We start from the raw sequence: 22,171 nt of genomic DNA, 5'->3' as shown, positions 1-22,171 counted from the left end.
TGAAACAAGTCATATTTTTCTGTTTTCTGGGACTTGCTGAGCCTGTTTTTGTACACTGTCATCCCCAACAAATATTTGCTGAATGAATCAACGTATTCAACAGTCAGACGCAGCTGTCGCTTCTCAGGATGCCTTCCGGTAACTCAGCCTGGTTATTTGCTCTGGGAGGGATCTAGAAATCAAGAATTCAACTCAATGTTTTTTTATTTTTTAAAAGATTTACAGAGCCTGTTTTACTGAAGGAGTACGAGACGCGCACCAAAAAGAGAAGCCGCATTTCTCAGCTGCAGCGCGCACACCAGCCTGACTCTCGGCCAGCATCTTTAAAAAGGTGACGCTCAGCTGGCAGAGGCAGCCAGATGCCACCATTTTAGAAAAATACAATAAACTCGGATGTTGTAACCAGAGCAGAGCCCCTGCCAGAGGAATGCCCTTTCTATTACACAGAGCTTCTGGGCTGTTTCTTTCCTTAAACCTGGTGACACCCAGCCCACATTCAGCCAGCACTCAGAGTGTCCAGCCAGTCCCCATCATGTCTCTGTGAATAACCCCTCTGAAAAACGGCACAGGGAACCTTGACATTGACTGGAAACCGTAAGACTCATACTGTGCAGGTGTGGGCATCTGTCTGAGGGACACAGGACATTATCCTGTACTTTCCATGATGTGATTTTGAGACAGGGCCTCTCACTGGCCTGGGGTAGCTATAGTTAGGCTAGCCTGGCTGGTCAGCAAGTCGCTGGGAACCTCCTCTCCCCACCATTCCAGCTCTGGATTACAATGCTACAATGCACGGCTTTTTGTGCGGGTTCTGGGGTTTGAACTCAGGTCCACAGGTTTGCAAGGCAGACACTTTACTGGTTGTGTCGTTTTTTCGGATTGGCCCATAATTCACTTTTGACAATGATGAGGAAACATTTATATTAGCACTTAACTCAAGGTTTGAACGGGCTGCTGGTGTCCGGCAGGGTTTCCTTGCTGATATTGTTAGATTTAAGAAGCAAATAACAAGAACTAGGACATCCAAACGGATTGGCATTTCAGACAACAATGACTAATTCTTAGTGTATCCAAACTGCAACAGACACTGACAATTATCAGTTTCCAGCCACATCAAGCTTAACTGGGGATTTGGTATTTTGCTTGGCCGCAGTTTTCTGAAAAACCTTAAAATCAATGTGGGATGAAAGAGACAAGCGGATGGCGTTACGGGGCGCGGTTTGATGCGGCAACCATTAGCGATATTAATTTGCTGTAAGATCGCTGTGCTTGACCTTAAAGGAGAAACAGAGCGCATCCAGGCAATAAATAAGATTTCAAAGAATAAGAAGGCAATGGTTAGGTATGACAGTAGTTCTCCGTGGACACCACCCAGGCTTCCCCTCATGGCCTGCGAAGTTTTCTAACGGGCTTGTGGTGTTTGGAAAGGTCATCCTCATCCGGGACTGACAGGAGCATATGACGGTGGGGAAGAGAACACCACTGAGCAGAGCCGAGGCTGGCATCTCACAACCCTGCCCAAGTCCCCCAATGCTATCGGCCCAATCCCTTCCTTTGCCAAAATGATACCGCCCTCTTTGGAGAAGCAAGGAAAATACTCCTTCCTCAATCACCTGTAAGACAGAATATACTACCCTAGTGTGTCCCTTTCTGGGGAACACACCACCCTGTTCTCTGGGATAGCTGCACTTCTAAAAATTCCTGAATGTGAATCCCAGGTTCAAACTTGGTATTCTGGAGGCTTTGGAAGTCAAGGAAGTGATACATTTACGTCCTAAATTTATTTTTATTTTTTAATAACGATCTTTTCTCATTTTACATACCTATCCCAGTTTCTATTTCCTCCCCTATTCCCACTCCTCCCACCTTCCTCCCCACTCCCCATCCACTCTTCAGAGAGGGTAAGGCTTCCCATGGGGAGTCAACAAAGTCTGACATTGACTTTGAGGCAAGAGCAAGGCTCCCCCCCCCCCCCCCCATATTTAGACTGAGCAAAGTATCCCTCCAAAGAGAATGGGCTCCAAAAAGCCAGTTCGAGCACTAGGGATAAATCTTGGTCTTAGTGGTCCCAAAGACTGCCCAAGTCACACAACTGTCACACACATTCAGAGGGCCTAGTTTGGTCCTATGCAGGTTCCCCCACTATCAGTCCAGAGTCAGTGAGCTCTCACTAGCTCAGGTCAGCTGTTTCTGTGGGTGTCCCCATCATGGCCTTGACCCCTTTGCTCGTATCATCGCTCCTCCCTTTCTTGGACTGCTCTCCGGAAGATTGGCCCAAAGCTCAACTGTGAATCTCTGCATCTGCTTCCATCAGTTGCTGGATGAAGGTTCTAGATGACAATTAAGGTAGTCGTCAATCCGATTATTGGGCAAGGCCATCTCTCCACTATTGCTTAGAGTCTTAGCTTGGGTCATCCTTGAGGATTCCTGAGAATTTCCCTGGTGCCAGGTTTCACACTAGCCCCACAATGGCTCCCTCAGTCAAGGTAGCTCTTCCCTTGCTCTCTCTCTCTCTCTGTCCTTCCTCCATCTCGACCATCCTGTTCCTTATATTCTCCTCCTCCCTCCCTATGTCCAAAATTTTTAAATTTTGCTAGCGTCTTTAAACAATCAGATTAGGTTTAAACTTGTCTCCTCATGAAGAGGGAATGGAAATTCAAGATTGCTTGTTTGTCGGAAGGCATGGGAAGTGGAACACCTTCATCCAGAAACAACCGCGGAACACTTGGGGTTGTGTTCCAACCAGATCTATGGGGTGAAGGGAATTAGAGCGAGCAGGCTCTGCTGTCCTGCATCATTTAGCCCAACAGGACATGGCTGACCTATTCTTTCGTCTTCAGAGGACCAGGCTTAAAAAGAAGGAAGTGTGCATGAGCGGTTACCTCATTGCGTGCATCACCTGAGGCTCATCCTCATTCAATTTAGTGGGTATGACGCTTGCCTTACTGACTGGGGGCACTTAGTGAGCACTTTAAGCCAAGGACATTATAAATATCCTTCCATTTAATTCTCATCACAGCTCATTAAGGTATCTTACAGACCAAGACATGTCCATCTGAGACGCACAAAGTCCCGTCTGCAGTCAGACATTCACTGAGTGGTCAGTCCTGAACCAGGCATGGCTTTTCTGGCTGTGTGACCATCATGGTCACATGCTGCCCTCTCCACAAACCAGCCAAAGTCAGTTTCTGGGAAATGACAGTCATTTCACTAGAGAAAAAAGAAACAAAACAAAACCCAGCTGTATTTTTAAAATAGCAAAATAGGTTGCGTTTAAAAATACTGAAAAGCTACTTTAGATATTGTTTAAATAAACAGGTCATTGAACTATTTTTTTAAAGCAATAAATTATTTTCTTTTTTTCTTGTTCACATTCCTAGAACTACCTCTTGGGATGCCCTTATGAAAATAAAATGGATAATTTGAGTTCAAATAAATATTTTATTTAACCAAAGGACATAACATAAATCTTAAGAGACTGGACAGTCAGAGTTCAGAGTTCAGACTAATTTGGAGTCTTTATGAAGCTTGCTTCTATATAAAATTCTGGTGTAGTGACATGAAATAAGGTTGCAGAAATGGGCCAGAAATTCCCACCCAGACCTCATGTGGCCTTGTTCCTCTGGATTTATGGGTAGACTCCTAAATTGATAATGCTCTAAAGTCCACTAGAACTTTCTACTCTTTAACTAATACCAAAAATAAAAGCAAGGTTACTCTGAGTGTCCGGCATCTGTCCCTCTCCCAAATGTCCCTCCACCCAATTCCCACCTCCAAGGCCTTGAACTTTATAAGTCTTGAATCCTCACATGAAAAACAAGTCTGTGTTCACAGTGGAAACAAATAAATCTGGGTCTGATGTCAGGCCTGGGTTTTACATTCCCGAATGGACGTTTCTACGGATCTTCTCATGAACTAGCTTCTCGACACAGCCCCTGCACTCTGACGGGAAAGCCCTAGGGGAGCACTCTCCTTCGAAAGTCAGTTTTCCTTCTTTCTCTCAGTGACAAAGCATAGAGAATCGAGAAATGAAATGTTCTAACAGCGAACACCGACGGAACACAGGGGTTCACCAGAGACTGGAAGTTTTTTACTTTTTAATTATTTCCTTAGTGAATCAATCACAGAGTCTGTGTTTCAATCATTGAGGAAAGGTTTATTTTTATTTTAAGTTTTCGTCTCATGTACGTATCACACCATATGAATGCCTGGTGTCCACAGAGGCCAGAAGGAGGCATGGGATTCCCTGGAACTGGGGTTACAGAAGCTGTGAGCTGTCATGTGAGTGCTGGGAACAGAACCTGGGTTCTCTGGAAGAGCAGTAGATGCTATTAATCACTGGGCCATTTCTCCAACTCCCATGTTTTTCAATTTTATGATATGAAGAGTACATGTGTGCTTTTAAATGATGCTTTTAAATGAAATGTTGCTTTTAATGAAATACAATGCTTTTAATTAAATACAATGTTGCTTTTAAATGAAAGCTCTTGAATGTAGCTACTCACACGGGAAAGAGTTGGAGCATGGCTGCAGTGACATCCGAACACAGGATCACCCAATAGTACGGACCATTACAGAAGCCTTGGGCCCAGCGGCTCAGGGCCAGGCACACCTTGACTTCCGGTCACCTGGCCTGACCCTCTCCCCGACACTTAGCAAGAGCAAGTGCACCTCATCCTTTCCATCCTTCTTGTTTCAATTTAACAGGCTTCTCAGGTCCTGTTTGAAGAACAAACTGAACACCCAGAAACGTTCACAGCTTGACGGCTGCTTTTCAAACACCCAGTTAGGAATTGGTGATGCAGCTCCTCCTGGGGTAGAGTGCTGGCCCACCAGGCGTGAGGGCAGATCCGATCCCCCAGACCCCCATGGGAGAACCCACGCAGGCGAGAGAGCAGAGGCAGCATCCATGGAGGAGCTGCCAGGGTGTTTAGAGAGTGAAAGCCGCCCTCGTCAGACGTCAGACTCCTTCAGCACAGCTGAGGAAGCCATCTCCGCAGTTCAGAACTGTAGAGAGCAAGACCACCGGGAGCCTTCCACGGGACAGCTATTTATTAGGACCCAATAGTAACAGTCCAGCTGCCCACCCAACAAGCTCAGGGCAAGGCGTGTGAGCTGAGCTGCCTTCTCAGAGTGTGCACTTGTGGGAAAGCAGGGCCAGCTGGCACACTTGGCTAAATGTTCACGTCCGTCTCCCGACCTGCCGTGAGGAGTAGCCCGTGTGCACTCAGAACTGTGGCTGCTCCCTACGGGAGAAAAACCAGGCCTGGAAAACTCTAAGCAAATCACCCCCAGATGGCACACATGTTAGGGTGGAACTTGAATTCAGACACGAGCACATGCAATGTCCAGGCCCTGTAGTTTGAATGTGAAATATTCCCTATAGGCTCACGTCTTTGAACATGTCATCTCTAGTTGTTGGAACTTTTGGGGAAAGTTGTGACATTTTTAGAAGGTAGTACCTCACTGGACGAAGTGAGTCACTGGGGGCAGATCTTGAGGCTTTTTTTCCCCCTGAGGCCTTGTGTAATAGCCCTGGAAGGCCTAGAACTCTGTAGAACAGGCTGGCCTTGAACTCACAGAAATCTGCCTGCCTCGGCTTCCTGAGTGCTGGGAAAATGTACAACACCACCACCTGGCTGACCTTGAGGTTTTATATCTCACCCCATTTCTTGTTTCTCCTCTGCTTCCTAACTTGGTTGTAACATAATCAGCTGCCTCCCACCCCAGCCACCACACCTGCCTGCCATGGACGGTGTCCACTTGAACTGCAAGCCAACAACCCCTTCTTTCCTTAAGCTTCTCCTTGTTAGGTGTTTTGTCATGCTAACGAGAAGAGTAACCAATACAGACCCTAACTACCAAATAAATACAGACAGATCTAATCCATAGGTGCACATGTGAACAAACTTTCCTTGTATGGAAAACTTTGCGCTCATTCAGAGGGGCAACTTCCACGCGGGCACTCACCTGTTAGCTTGCAGCCATAGACTTCAAATCTCATCGATATACCAGTTTCCCAGGACGCAGGTTTGATCCGGACAAATCGAGTTATCAGTGGTTTGGGGAAAACTCCTAAGACGACATCTGTGGGGTTGGTGTTTCCTTGAAAGATCTAGATGGGAGAGAGAGGGTGTTAACAAACTAACTGTGATCGAAACAAATGCCAGAAACTGTCCGCAGATGCCTGGAGGCCCTCTTTGTGGGTCCAATACTTTTCTACCAAGGTTGGTGTGCCATGAGCGACATGACATGTTATTTTCCCAAACGACTGAAATTGAAGAGAACCCTGTCCAATGTAGAAAGCCACCCCCATCACATATTCTTGCTAAAAGCACTGTCACAAGGATGGCAGTCATCTTTGAAGGTGAGAAGAGGTTAGGATCACCAGAGGAGCCACAGCCACACGCATTCCACAGGGACTCCCATTAGCCCCCCTTCTCCAGCAATGCCCAGAAGAAATGCTTTTGGAGTTCTGGGTTAGGTCTGGCTTCTTACATTTCTAACTCATATCCTCAGGTACACCACTAAGTCAAGTCTCCCTGGTAGCCTTGAATTCACTGAGTAGAAGGAGACCTAAAACTCCTTAACTTTCCGCTTCTACCTCTCAAGTGGGGGATTCAGGTATGTACCATGTGCCTGGTGTAGGGGTGTTCATGATCAATACCAGGACTTTGTGCGTATGAGGCAAACACTCTTGCCACCGAGCCAGAGTCTAGCTTCCTGCCCTCCTTGCTTACTTGGTCCCTTGATAAACGTTCTTAGTCATGCATCAGTGGTTTTAATACTTCGGAGTTATTGGTAAAATCATGCTTCAGTGGTCATAGGCAAAACAAAATAATAAAATTTAGTTTTTATTTCAAATATTCTAGGTACAAATGGGTCCTTTGATTCTAAGAACAATGAGCCATGTGACCACAAAAGCAAGGAAGGCCCAGTATAAGCCAGGTGCCTGCAAATGTCCTTTGGGACCATATGGAATGCAGTAGTGTTGTTTACAGGAGCTTTGTACGCTATCATGGAACATTCTGGCACCAGCCTTCCTTCAGATAAGATTGGAAGCCTCTGCTTTCTAGATTTATAGGTCAGCTATGGGTGAGGCTGGCTCTGTAAAAGCAGTATTTACAGGGACTGGGTGCTGCACACCTTTAATCTCAGCGTTCAGGAGGCAGAGACAGGCAGATCTCTGTGAGTTCAAGGCCAGTCTGGTCTACACAGAGAGTTCCAGGACAGCCAGTCTACATAGAGGGACCCTGTTTCGAAAATCCACCCCATCTCAATAAAACAGTAGAAACAGTGGTTCTCTGTGGTACTGGATGTGTCAAGCACTGGGACTCCCCACCATCTCTCAGGGGTTTTATAGTCAGAGCCTTGCTCGCAGGGCCTGGAGGCTCTGCCCATCTTCCAGTAGTGTATGCAGTTCCTGGAACTCTACTCCTCCCTCCAGAGAAAGGGCACCGATGCCATCCGACGGGTACTTGTGCTTCCTTGGGTTTATGTGATCCTATGTACCTGCTCTGAAGCAAACAACAAATGCCCCCTGTACTTTGTTTCTATTCCAGTTTCTCCCTCTGGGAAACAACCCGAATGGGTACATTTTCATGTGACAAAAGTAACGAGAAGCTTCCAGAAAAAGTAGCGTTTCAAATAACGCTATTCTTATAGGCCCATTTGGTTCTCCTGGAGGGACCAGAGTTGACCGACTGGGGTCTGCACAGACTGGGGTCTGCATAGACTGGGGTCTGCACAGACTAGGGATGCATGTGTACCCATTCTGCTCACTTTGTGAGCTTCCCACAGATTGCTGAAAGGCGTGCACGTCCATGTTTTGTTCAAATGATGAAAACCGTCAGGGCAGGCTAGGATTGAATTCTGACCTTGCCACGGTCCAGCAAATGAAATCAGGACAGAGGAGATCTATGGCTCGAGGAAGTGGGAAGGACTTCAGGAAGAGTCAACTGGTTGTTCTAGGTTCGTTTAGGTTCAGTGAAGACCCTACATGCCAAGTCTCATCCCTGCATCCTCTGGTTTCCTCTCTGCATCCTGTGCTGGAAGGATTGTGTGTGCAAGCCTGTTGTTGCTCCATAACTGGAAGTCATGGAACCCTGTGGCATTACTGCCGTCTGTCCTCCCCATAGGGCCATGAGGGGTTTTCTTTCCCAGGTAAAGAAGGGGTTCTATGTCTTCCACTTTTGATAGCCCTTGTACTGTCCACAGAATCTTCCAAAGAACTCTCTTCCCACAGAGAGTTGTTTCCTACACCGGCCTTTGTCTTGCCTGCCCTCCCTGAGAAAGGGATCTTGCCATTGACCACAGGAGTCCACATCTGTATTTTACTTTATACTGTGGAGGCTTTTCTCAGTTCTAGCCAAGGTCATGGGGTGGGTGTTCAGAGGTGAGCTGAGAACATGTGAACTGAACTAGCCTCCTTGCATTGTGTGTGTGTGTGTGTGTGTGTGTGTGTGTGTGTGTGTGTAGAATAGGGAGCAACCTCAGATGTCATTTGTCAGAAAGTGCTAACACATTCGTTTTTTTCTTTTTTGCTGGTAACACATCTGTGTTTTTTGAGAAAGAATCTCTCACTAGCCTATCAATGAGTCTTATGAATCCTCCTGTTTCTACTGCCCAGGGCTGGGGTGGCAAGTACATCCCACACCACTCCCTGCCTTAAAAAAAACCTCCACAATTATTTACATATTATGTATAGGTACATGCCATGGCACATGTGTGGAGCTTGTGGAAGTTGGTTCTCTACTTCTTCCGTGTACATTGTAGAAATGGACTTTGGATTGTCAGGCTTACTGGTGAGCACCTTTACTCACCCTCTGAGCCATGTCTCTGGCATGTGCATGCATGCCTGCTTAGATATTTACAACCTGGGTTCTGGGGATGGAACTCAGGCCCTCATGTTTGTGTGGTAGACAATTTGCTGACTGAGTATCTCCCCAGCCCCCCCGCCCCCCAGGGTTTTGATTTTGGGTAACATCAAATATAAGTTCTCAAAAACCATTTGATTAATAAATCAGAGCAAGCATGACTTCAAAGAAGCAGGCTGATGGAAGAAAAGATCTCTGCTCCTAAATGACAGAGTGCAGGGCCGATGCTCTGAGGCTGGACTCGGCTAGCCCACGGTGGTGAAGCTGCCAGTGAGGGGGTAGCCTGCTATCTATGTGATCTGAAGGAACACGTGGAAAAACCCACGGTTCTCCTGTTCTTATAAGCCACAGTCAACTGCACTGTAAATGAGCTTCAGAGCACCAAGGGCAGTTGAAAAGGGCACTAGAATGAAGAAACATGAAGAAAAACTCAAATAAACGAAGCCAGCCAACCACCAGGAACTCCTAAGGTGGGCTGTGTTAGGCTGTGTTGTCTGTCCCCAGGGGAGGGAGCTGCAGTGATTCTCAAGTCTGTCCTTTAATTTGGCTGGTGCTGTCTGCTGTCTTTTTTTAGTAACATCTGTGTGATTTCCTCTTGGCCTTTGGATCTGGGAACATGAGACCCTTTGGTCAGATTTAAACCTCTAATTGCGCTTTTCATTTTAAATCAATTCGAAAAATAAACCAGGCCTGACAGAAAAATCCCCGCACAAACAAATAAAAATTGATCAGGCATGGGAAAGGCTTCGGTGGGAGAGGAGGGAGGGAGGGGCAGGAGCCGAACTCACAATGGCCTTATTTCCCTCTTTCAGGGTGATCCAGTCCTCGCCGTTGGAGCTGATGTCTACTCTGTATGTCTTGACGTAATATTTCTTCTTGGTTTCCTTGGAGATGGCACCCTGTGTCCCCACGGCTGTGACGAATCGCAGGAGGCCCAAGTCCACCTGCAAGAAAATGACGCATGGGGTCAGTCAGCTGCCCCAATAAGCATGGCTATGACCGAAGCAGCTTATCCAGAAAGCTCTGCATGGGGTTTTCATTCAGCAAGGTCCGATGTGATGTCAACGGCCTTATCTTCCCACCCACCCCCTAGAGCAGGGGTTCTCAACCTTCCTGACGCTGCAACCCTTAAATACAGATCCTCACGCTGTGGTGACCCCCAATCACGAAATTATTTTTGTTGATACTTCACAACTGTGATCTTGCTACTGACACGAATCATAATTCATGTAAATATTTTTGGAGATAAAGGTTTGCCAAAGGAATCGCAACCCACAGGTTGAGAACCACTGCCCTAAAGGAGAGCGAAGAATATCAGACTGCCATTTAGAGACTTATGCCTGTGCCCATAGGCTAACGTGGCTGTCAGCTTGCATCAGAGAAACGTCTTCCTGCATTAGGTTCCTAAGACACACAGGACGGGTAAAAGGGTTGAGAATAACGGAGCGTTCAGCACTGGTGACATCACAGAAAGGGGTGTGGAAAGACTGTGAGAGCCGAAGAAAGGGGTGGAGCGTTGTGCAATGCTGTCTTCCAGGCGTGACACGCCTGTTGTGCTCATGAACATATAGTCACCGGGTTTACCTGCATAAGACATGCACAGGATTGGGTCTGTCCATATTCCCCACCCCCGACTGGAGAATCTATCAGTGACGGAGGTGATGTAACCATTGGCAAACTGCCCACGCTCCTGTAAGCAACCTTCCTTCAATGAAATCTATTGGTACACACACACACACACACACACACACATGCACGCACACACACATACACACACGCGCACACACGGGTGGGGTGGGAAGGCAAAGGCACTAAGGGAGCTAGAATATGACAAAGGAGAATCCTCACTGTTGCACCCAAGATCACCTGACTTCTGGTGCAAAGAAGGAACCTGGGCTCATGTCAGTATATCATCCAAGGCATTTAACACATTTCCCAAAGTATATCATATGTGTCGCTTTACAGAGATTCAGGACAGACAAGGCAGATGTGCACACCGGCCACTGGAGAGGCCTGAACTAGGGCTTTCATCTGACCCAGCTGATCCCTTGTCCCAACTCTGCAGCATCCCATGCCCTACCACTGAGATGCAGTCAGAATGGGCACTGAAGTGGGTGCCCTAGAAGTGCTGTGGTTCTAGGAACGGACACAGAGAGTCTGGAGTGGTCCAGCGAGGAGAAGAGCAGGGAGGGCTTGGCTTCACACGAAGCTTCTCCTGTTGCTTGCTCATGGCCTTTCTATAAGCAGTTAGGTTGGGAGGGAGATGAGTCTCAGGGCATCGTGGGAAGGAAAGACACAAAGCAGGGCTTGTGGGCTCTTCTTTGTCAGTCTTCAGCTTCCCAACAAGAGCCTCACTTTGTGTCTTGCTTGCTGATCCCATGCCCTAGAGGTGGTGGCAGACTTCTGGGTTGTGACAACTTGATTAGTTAGCAGTCAATAGTCCCCAAAGCAATAGGACAACTGGTCATGAACTGGAATCCCTAAACGCCTCCCCCTCATATGTGTGTGTGTGTGTGTGTGTGCTCATGTAAATTCAGGTACACATGTATGTACATGCATGTGGAGGTCGGACAACGAGCCTTAGGAGCTGCCAATCCTTGTTTTGGAGATAGGGTCTCTTCCTGGGAGCTAGGCTCACTGATTCGGACAGGCTGGCCAGTCAGTGAGCTCTGGGACATCCTCCCGTGTCTTCCTCTGCAATGCTGGAATCATAAGCCAGTGCTATCACATGCAGCTTTTTCACAGGGATTCTCGGGGTTGAGTCCAGGTCCTCCAGTTTGCATGAGAAGCCCCTTATCAACTGAGTCACACTCCCTGCTCAGGAAGACCTTTCTTGCTTCTGACTTCCTGCCTTTTCATATTCCCCATAGATATTGTCAGTATAATCAAGTCCGTTTTCCCTTAACTCTTTTCATTGTCATCATTAATAATTATATACAATGTAAAAATAAAACTCAGGATTAGTCTGCACATGCTGAGTGTTTTCAATGCCCTTTCGTTAACATGTTTCACTTACCCTGGAAAGCTGTTTCTATTTGTTGTGTGGTCTGGATGTTACAGAAGAACATTTTTACAGGAAAGAAATATCCTTAAAGAAAGGATATACAGACAAAGCATTTTTTTTTACAGGACTCAGAGAGGAATTACCTAGTACACATGGTTTGCATTGACCAGATATTTCAACTACAGGAGGAGCTAATGGAACACCATTTTCCTCAAACCAGAAAAAAACAACAAAGCAGAGCAAGTCCCCACCCCTCCCTCGGCTTCTGAATGCAGCGACTTGACAGCCCAGTTTCCAGAAAACACCATTTCAATTAACCCTGCAGTGCCTGTGAGCCCAGGGCTCCTGCAGAATGTGGGTGGGAGGGCCGTCCTTGGAAGGCTGCCTCCTCCCTCCTCAGAAAAAGCTTTCCCCTGATGCCCTGGGAGGAGTTAAAACATGGAAGTATAGGAAAAGGAGCATGCTGGGAGGGAGAGCGAGGTTCCACAGTCCAGAAGCTTTCCCTGCAGAGGCCCAACAAGACGACCGCATTTCCCTGGTCTAACCTCCATGCTGTTCCATAAGGACGTTCTCACCAAATTTGAGAGAGGGAGAGGGAGAGGGAGAGGGAGAGGGAGACCAGGATGTCTAGAATTTGTAACTCACAGAGATCTGCCTGCTTCTGCTTCCTGGGTACTGAGATTAAAGGCATTTTTTTTTTTGATACAGGGTCTCATAGAGCCCAGCTTGACTGGAACTTGCTTTTAGTCAACTATGATCTTGAACTTCTGATTGCCCCCCACAATCTGCTTCCACCTCCGTAGTGCTGGGCTCACAGGCATGCAGTACCACACCCAACTCTTTGTTATTAGATGAAATCCAGGCTTTGGTGCACGCTAGGCACACATCCTACCAGCAGAGCTGTGTCCCAACCCCAGAGCAAAATTTCAATAGAAACTAATGCTGTAGACTAACAATGGCGGCCACTTCAGTTTTTCACTCAACAGTACCTATCTTGACGGCTGGCATCAGTAACCCTTCTCAGAAGGGAAGCAGGGAGCGGCTAGCGAATCCTCCGCTTTTCTTGTCCCCCTTGAGCACAGGTCTCCAAAAGCAGAGACTGCCCATGCTTCTAATATTTGGCAAGTAAAATAAAAAAATGGCAAATTAAACTGAATTTCAAATGAAAAGAAAAAAACTACACTAATTCAAAAACTTAAAAAGAAGAAAAACAATTTCCTGCAAAATCTGGGCTTTCAGAACACACACACCTGCAAGCTAATGGGCTCTAGATGCTGGAGAAAGGCTTCAAGGGTTTCAAATGCTCTCAGAACACTAAGGGTTTTACTGGCCATCCACTGATTTATGTGAAAATCACGCACATCCACTTGCAAGCACAAAGGTCCTTAAAACCTGGACGTCCAAGCGAGCACAGCACAGCACTGTTGAAACAAACTCTTCCTGTCACATGGACAAGAGGCTCTTCAGTCTGGGAATGATTAAACTCTCAAGGGTCCAACTGCAGCTTGAGTTGATTTGACAACACTTTAGAATTCTATGCCCTGGATGTATTTTCAGACAGACAGACAGACAGACAGACAGACAGACGCAGCGTCTCCTGTAGCCTAGTTTCCTTCGAACTCACTGTGAAGCCAAGACTAATCTGGAACTTTTGATTCTCCTGCCTCCACCTCCCCAGTGCTGGGATCATAAGCACGCCACCATACCTGGGTTAAGGGACTCTGGGGATGGTACCCAGGGCTTTGTGATATGAGGCCAGCACTCTACCAGCTCAGGCATGTCCCCAGCAACAGGTTTAGGAAGCATTGAGGGAGAGCCAGTTACTAGGCAGGGAAGCCGTGGCCACCTAGAACCTTCCCAAGTGCAGGGAATCAGTGACTTTCAGAAACGATCCTGGGGCGAAGACAAGCAATTCCTCTGTAAGGAAAATGCCCAAGACATAAGCCAGGGGTCCCTAGAACACAAGTGTAAATCACTCTGTAAAGGAAATGGCATTCTCTTTCTCGACAGCAAGGAAACACAGCAGCAACTGCCCGTGTAACTGCATCAAGTTTCCCGTTGGGTTTAAATTCTGCGGCTCCTCTTATTGGCTACACTGGGATATTTGAAATTCTGTGTCATTTTTCTTCCTAACATGACGGCCACCAGGCTGACTAAAAAATGGATTCTAGACTGGGGCCTAACGCAGATGCTACCTAGATCCCTGACGAGCCCCACCTCCCTCCCTTGAGCTGTGGACTCAAGGTTAGCAATGTGGGGGGGTTGTCTCTGTCCACTAACTCATTCTTCTTCAAGAGCTTGAAGGGATTCTGTGTAGCTGGAAGGGACCACCCTCCACCCTAAAGTGCCATGGAAAGTCTGGGAGGAGATGGAGACAGTTGGCCTCATCAACACCCTGTTTGGACCATGGCATCGGTGTCAGGCTTAACGCCCTGGGGACTTATCAGTTTCAGCCACCCCAGAATGGGCCACTTAGCATAAATGTCATTTTGAGATGAAGGCAATTGAGAATCAACAACAGGATCAAGAAAAAGTCTGTGGGAGCCTCTCCTGCTAAGAGTAAGTCATATATCTGGTGTGGCAAGGGTGTGAAAGGCTTCCTGTGCCACCAGTAATCAACACCTTCCCAGAAAAACCTGGTTTGCCACCGATTGCCCTGCATGGGTGCTCTGGTTACTAGTGACTAGTCACAGGCTCTTGGTCCTAGAAGCCAAATTACCCTTTATGCATGTATGTTTGTATGTATGTATGTATGCATGCATGTATGTTTGTATGTATGTATGTATGCATGCATGTATGTATTTGAGACAGGGTTTCTCTGTTTAACAATCCTTGCTGGAACTCACTTTGTCAACCAGACTGGCCTCAAACTCACAGCAATCCCCCTGTCTCTGCCTCCCAAGTGTTGGGATTAAAGGCCTGTGCCACCGCCTCCTGGCATCCCTTCCTTTGAACAAGTCATTTCTCCACATTAATTGCCATGTGCTAACATGGGGTATTCCTGCTTGGATATGTAACTGTTTCTTTGAACTTTCACTTCTCTCTGAAGCCCCAGTGACGTAAACATCCGACCAGAATTTGTATGGCTTTCTCTTGTTACTCCACCTTTTGTCCATTTAGTTTGCAGACCTCAGACGCAAACCTAAACGGGTACAGGGATAACCCTGTCTGGTCTTAGGAATCTTTCTCACTGGCATAGTTAAGTTGGACGATGGTCTCAGTCTACATTCATGTGTGCATTATTAATTACATTAGAACATGTAGAACCTAATTAAAATGTTTGTAATTTCTAACAGAAAATATTTTGTTTGTATACTTGTGACATAACAGAAAAGAAACCCAGAGTTTTCGGTCTCTCTCTGTCCCTCCCTCCCTCCCTCCCTCCTCCATCTTTTCTCCTATTCCTCCCCACTCCACCATCACCCTCCTTCTTCTAAATAGGAGTGACCGTTTCCTCTTTTTGACCTGGTGGAAAAGCCAGGCATTTCTCTTCTGGAAGTTCATCATGCTGTGTTCTCCTTCTAGGTCCCTTTAGTCATTCGGGATTTCTCTGTTAAAACATTTGTCTGTCTGTACAGCTAATGGATTCTTAGTGAAAATTTCACAGAATGTAGTGGATTCAAAAAGGAGCAACACACTCCACTCTTGTAAGGTCTGTGCCCCATGGAAATACACGTGAATATACATATGTTTGTAGTTCTAAAAACAAGGCCATTCCAACTCTGTGACTGATAACTTGTCATTTTCTTCTGTTTTTTGGATGTATCTCCCTGCCAAGAATATTCTTCTTTTTTTCCTCTCCTCTCCTCTCCTCTCCTCTCCTCTCCTCTCCTCTCCTCTCCTCTCCTCTCCTCTCCTCTCCTTTCCTCTCCTCTCCTTTCCTTTCCCCTCCCCCTATCTCTCCTTTTGGTACAGGTTCTGTGTAGTTCAGGCTGGTCTAGAACTCACTACATAGCCCAAACTGCTCTGGAACTCTCAAGTGCCTCTTGCCTTAGCCTTCTGAGTGCTGGGCCAATAGGCATGTGCCATCACACCCAACCACCTCACCACCTTCATGGGCATCATCCTGTACCGGAGAATTGATGTCATCTGCTACTTTTGAGCCTTCAGGTGCTAGACTTTATGTAATAAGTCTGACCCAACCCTTAGACATTACACTGCCTATCTGGGGGGCTGTGTAGTGAGTTAGGGTACTAGAATGAATAGCAACTGTGTGGCATTAGAATATGACCTCAGGAAGAGCTAGCTGGCAAACAGGGTATGAAGCAGGCAAGGGAAGATGCAAACAATGTTATCAGAGAACTGAAAGGGGAGGGGGAGGGGAAGCATTTCACAGCTGACTGTGATGTGTAGCAAAGACTCACCGTAGGAATCTGCAAAGAGATAGGAGGGGAAAGAATGATGTTTTTTTTTTGGGGGGGGGGACAGAAAGAGCAGAATTGACCATAAAGAAATGAAAGGGTAAAATAGGCACCAATCAGCCAGCTCTGCTTCTCCCACTACGACAGACATGTGGACCTGAGACGCATGGACTCTGCGGCACACTCAGTTTTCCCAACCGGAAGGCCATGGTCAGCCATCATGGAGACCTCCAGATCCGTCATCACCCAGGTCTACGCTGTGACCCAGGCCACAGGAATGGAGCCCTTAAGACAAATGGCAAGAATGTTAGGGAAGCCAGGACTGATCAGGGCAGTGCTCCACAGGGAGCACTCTGTTCCAGAGGACTCCTTTCCTGAGCATTACTCTTTTTCCCCATAAAGATCCAGGCTCCCTACACCCAAGCAGCTTTGCCTCGTGCACTGTCTTCTGAGTTTTAGATGACCGTCCTAACTTCCTAGCGGTCTGAGTTTTGATTGGAGGAGGGATGTGTTTTCAGTTCTGAGTTTGGGAGACTTCCGGGATGAAGGGTGGGTGGTGGGGAGGGATGCAGAGTGGGGGTAGGCACATGTGTGCGAGCTCACATCAAATGCATTCTCTCAGCTCATTGAGCGAGTCCCACTGGGGGTGTGACACACATCAACATCTGGTAAGTATCCAGTGGTATGTATGCTCTCTTCAGAAGTCCCTGGGACTCCTTCGGAGTTCTTTCCAGTGGCTGCTTCCCGAGCCAGGCTGCACAGCTCGGTGAACATAAGCAACTCCACAAGGCACCCCGTTTCCAGCATTGGTATAAGACATTAGATTGTCTATCTGTGTCTTATTTTCACACATAAGAAAAGAAAGCCTCTAGGTTTTCATTTTAGGCATGGGGTAGGGAGCAGGATGGGTCCTACTCCAGGGGACTCCAGAAGGCGCTGGGTCCCCTGACCTCTTCCTTGTTCTTTCTTTTCAGGGATCTACCAGAATAAACCCTTTATGGCCAAAGGCATTGTCTTCACAATAACAGGAAACACATTCCCCAGATAAAGAGAAGCAAGGAAAAGCCCGCATTTGACTGAGAGTCACCAGAGGACGAAGCAGCAGCGCGTCTCGGCATTGTACAGTAAATCATACAGCTCGCAGCCTCCGAGCCATGAAATGCAGGCCACTGCTTGCCACGATTGTGCACAACCGGCCATCGGTAATGGAATGTGGAAAACCTCGTTTCCAAAATGAAAATCTGCCTTGCTCAATAAAATACGGCCCCGTGAGTGAGCATTGGCAAGGGAGCATTTGTCAGCTTTTAGTGCTCCCCTGGCAGGCCTGCACCACAGCCTGAGAAAATAACGGACAAAGGGCTGAGGTCTGATTAAAAACCGGAAAGTCTGCTTGCAAGGGGAAGACCACGGCGGCTTTCCTTCAGAACATCTCTGATGACTCAAGGCTGTTTAATTCATCAGTTGATACTAAAGCTAAAGAAAATATTTTAAAGTAATTGTCTCATTTCCTTAGATAAAACACATGTTTTCTGACCTAGCCAGGCATGTAGACCTCAGCTATTCTAGGCTGAGTGGGGCTAATTCACAGCATCTGACCATTGTCTGCCTGAAAACTCAGGGTCTCTGACTTCTTAGAGATGTTAATCAGAACACAACCACCCAAGGTTAATAACATAATCCTCTAATGGTTAATAACATAATTCTCTGCCTATATTATTTTGTCATGATTACTGTGCTACATAGAAAAAAATGCTGGAAAATAAAATTGTTCTTTTTAATAGAAAATCTGCATGGCAGCCTTTGTATTTAGGGTATTTCATTTAAGGGCTAAGTTTAAATGCATTACCTCCTTCGAAACTCCAGTCAAACCAGAAAAGTCTTATGACCAAATAACGTGAGAAGCAAAGTGACATGTCTCCTTGTCCAGAGTCACCCTGTGTGGCTTGTGGCACCCTATGCTGCTCCCCAACTTCTGAGGCAGCAAAAATATGATCCAACAGCTCTTCTTTGAAATTAATCAATCTGCACAGTTATAGGAAATATGAGACCATCTGTGGCCAGCTTGCTGGTTAGTTTACACTGTCCTCCAGGGTTACTGGAAGAGTTTATTTTGACTATTATTATATGTTAGAAAATTAAGTTGATTGTTATGAATTAATTTTTTCAAGTGCAAGACAGGAGGAACCCAGGTTCCCTGTTCATCTAGTTGCTGAGTCCTCTGACCATAGTTACATTAAGAGAAAACCAACTTCTGGTTTCAGCTGCACCTGATTCCCGGACAGTTCTCCACTCTCAGGTTAACCTCTTTTGTGCAAACCAGAAGCAACTACTTTAAAAAAGGCATTTTAAATTCTGGGGTAGTCTTTGAATAGTGACCCCACTGGGTTCGGTGAGGACAATGACGTCTCTGGTCACCCTTAAAACTGCCTAGAAACAAGGCGATGCTCTGTGAGCCTTGCTAAGGGAGCCAGAGCTAAGCTGCAGAAGCTGAGTGAGCCAAGGGCTCCCCAGTCTCAGAGATGCTCAGACGCTGAGGTGACAACGAACCACGGGACCAAAGGACACCTTGTGTGCAGATAAGGCCCTTTCACCCAGTACGGTCAAACACTTGGTATGACTCTTAGAAGCGCAGAGGCATGTACAGAAGTGTGGGATGTCACACAGGACGGGGGAAGTCAAAGCGGACACTGTGAGAGCAGTGAGGAGTCACAGAGTTCAGAGAAGGGGACAGCACTGTGGACAGAATAGAAAGGGCTTTATTGGAAAGGTCAAGCCATGCATTCACCTGGGCCTCCCAGGATGGGTGAGACTCTGGCTGAGGAAGTGGCCAGGGATGAGGAAGGAGACAAAGGGAACGGCAAAGTCTCATCCAGTGGCCTACATGTGGGATTAATATTGCTCTTCTGTTTCATATCTCTTGGCAGAATTTACTCAGAGAACAAGGGTGACTTCTCTCCATTGACCCCACCACACACACACACACACACACACACACACACACACACACACACCACATGCATTCTTCCATCAACAAAGACATATCACATAATCACACCTATCGCACACTATATATAACCATCACACCTAGAGAGACATGCTAGACATATACCACACACACATGTACACACGTGTGTCATACACTACTACACTATACACCAAGACACACACTGGACATAACCACATCACATTACATTATACTACATACCATGCACATGCTACACACACACACACACATGCACAGAGAGAGAAACACTACATATATACATACATAGACCACAGAGACACACACATATGATATATACACACATCCTCCTTTGTGGGTCTTTGTGCAATGCAAGAATCCAGGTCATGAAGCATCTGGTAGTGACAGAGGCAGAGGCAACCTCATTGTGACCAAACTCCAAGATCAGCACCATACACTGCACTGCTGAGTCCCTTTCCCCACCTCTGGGACACCAGCATTCCCAGGAAGGAGAGAAATACTACTGTCTGAGGCCTGGCTGCTCTTGGGCCAGCAACACTCTCCTCCATCCTGCATGAAGCTTCATGCCTACACTAGAAACCAAACACTTGTGAGTCCACAGCACACTCGAGTGGCGGCTTTCTCAGGGTTCCCTCTGTTGTCCAGATCCCACACTGGCTCCTCAAACACCAGGCCAGTTCTGTGAGTATCACAAGCAGCTTGAATCTGTACTAGGCATTCTGTCCTGCAGGGAAGACAGGGGCTGGAGATTATCCATTAACAATGCAAGTAAGTGTTTGCTATGTCTAAGTGTTTGGTGTGTGGGTTAAAAGGAAGGGAGGGTTACAAGGTTTTGCTCTGCAGTAAAAAGGGAAAACTTCAAGAAAACAATAAATCTCCATGCAAAGTGTATAGGCTGCTCTGAGCTGCTCAGCAGACTGTGGGCTTAGGAAAACTAAGGGGTTCTGGCTGGCATGTGGCGGCCAAAGCAGAGATTCAGGAAGTGTCTGTGTAGCTTTGACATAGAAGAACAACCTGGCTAGGCAAGTTAGTTTGCCAATTCCAATTCAAGCTTTAGTTTCTCTCTCTCTCTCTCTCTCTCTCTCTCTCTCTCTCTCTCTCTCTCTCACACACACACACACACACACACACAGAAAACACTTAGTTTTTTTCTCACAGCTATTATGAGGTTTACATAATGCACACTCATAAACCAGAGCCAAAAAAATATGGGGATTTTTTCCTTAGTCATTTTGTAATTGTGTGTGTATGAGTAAGAGAGAGAGAGAGAGAGAGAGAGAGAGAGAGAGAGAGAGAGAGAGAGAGAGAGCCTTCTGCAGTTTTAATTCACTACTCCCATATATTCCTAATCCTTAGCAGATGGGGCACCAATGTTACTTGTGTTTAAATTCACTGCTGTTTTAAGTCCAGCATGGTTGGCAAGATCTGAAACTCCTTTCTTCCAAACAAAAGCCAACCGCGTGATATTAAAGTCAACATGAAAGTGTCTGCGCCACTAACTGCCCTCAGTAAGGAGGAATGTAACTACTCGTAGCCTCTTATTTCACACTGTGAATATTGTAACTCATCATAAACTTTCCAGTCCTTTTGAAAGACCATTACTTAAAGCTGGAGTGCTGTTGAGTCTAGTTGGTTGGGTCCACCCTGTATGAAGTGGTCCTTGTTACCTACTTCTCAAATGGTCTCCCAGGAACTCAGCCTTTCTTCTCCTGGAAGTTGCCTCAAAGTTGCAAGAATAAGTAACACTTCTGCTATCTCTTATACAGTCTTAAAGACATCGCCCTGCCTGCCCCACCTTCTGTTCAGGAGCGAAGACAAGTCTGACACCCTATGGTGTTTAAGTGTGAGCTGACTACCAGTCTGGGGCCTGGGGATCCCTCCAGTATTTCCCGTACTTTGGTAAAAGTCACATCAAATTCTCTGCACCATTGCAGGTCATAATGTTCACTAATTTGCAAACTGTATGGAGTTATCGTTGGGGGGCTAGAAAAAGCAGACAAACTCCAGGCAGAAATAGAGCTAAGCTGGATCCAAGGTGCAATGAAGGACACACTACACACACACACACACACACACACACACACACACACACACACCTTCCTAGTTTCTTTACAGTTTAAAAAGATTTCAAACTAAAAGAATCAAGAAAATATTCAATACATGGAAGGAATATTTCTATTTAAAATGTTATTCTGGGGTTGGGAGGGGATGGCTCAGTCCATACACTGTATGCTGTGCAAACATGAGGACCTCAGCTCAACCGCCGAAGCCCACAGAAAAAGCTGGTGCAATGGCACACACACACACTTGTCATCTCAGCACAGGGAAGGCAGAGGAATCCCATAGTTCACTAGTCAGTTCGCTAGTCAGCCCAGCTAAACTACACGGTGAGTTCTAGGTCTGTGAGACACCCTGTTGTGGAATATTATTTTCAGATGTGTTACATTCACTTATGCTGTGGAACATTTGTTTAGTGATGCAAAGATGTGTCGCATTCTTTGATGCTGCATTTGTTTAACTCTGTGAAGCTGGGTTACTTTGCTTGCCTACAACACCTGATTGGTCTAGTAAAGAGCTGAGCAGCCAATAGCTAGGCAGGAGAAAGGATAGGCAGGGCTGACAGGCAGAGAGAATAAATAGGAGGAGATATCTGGGAAGAAGAGATCAAGGAGCAAGCAAAGAAGGAGAAAGGAAGAAGGAGAAAGGAAGAAGGAGAGAAGACATCAGGGGTCAGCCACCCAGGTACACAGCCAACCACGGAGTAAGAAGTAAAGAAACGTATATATAGACTGGAGGCAAAAGACAGACAGGATAATTTAAGAAAATCTGGCTAGAAACAAACCAAGCTAAGGTCGGGCATTTGTAAGTAACAGTAACATCTCCTTGTGATTTATTTGGGAGCTGGATGATGGGCCCTCCAAAGAGAAAAAGAGCCAAAAGAGTAAGC

The 22,171-nt window shown here is 46.5% G+C and overlaps 1 protein-coding gene across 4 annotated transcripts in view; it reads right to left on the bottom strand.

Annotated features, from left to right (window-relative positions):
• The window catches only part of Nrp1 (neuropilin 1), a 143,338-nt gene that overhangs the window by 36,913 nt on the left and 84,254 nt on the right, over positions 1-22,171 (bottom strand). For all 4 annotated transcript variants that reach the window (XM_087900679.1, XM_087900676.1, XM_087900678.1 and 1 more), the window contains exons 7-8: positions 9,665-9,820; positions 5,971-6,115 (exon numbers count right to left, since the gene is read on the bottom strand). In XM_087900679.1, coding sequence (XP_087756805.1) covers positions 5,971-6,115; positions 9,665-9,820 — 301 coding nt within the window. The remainder of the gene's footprint in view (positions 1-5,970; positions 6,116-9,664; positions 9,821-22,171) is intronic.

This window comes from Myodes glareolus, chromosome 22, assembly GCF_982192425.1.
Source record: "Myodes glareolus chromosome 22, mMyoGla1.1, whole genome shotgun sequence".
In the NCBI taxonomy this organism is placed as follows: domain Eukaryota; kingdom Metazoa; phylum Chordata; class Mammalia; order Rodentia; family Cricetidae; genus Myodes; species Myodes glareolus.
This window is presented reverse-complemented; position numbering and strand designations above follow the sequence as displayed.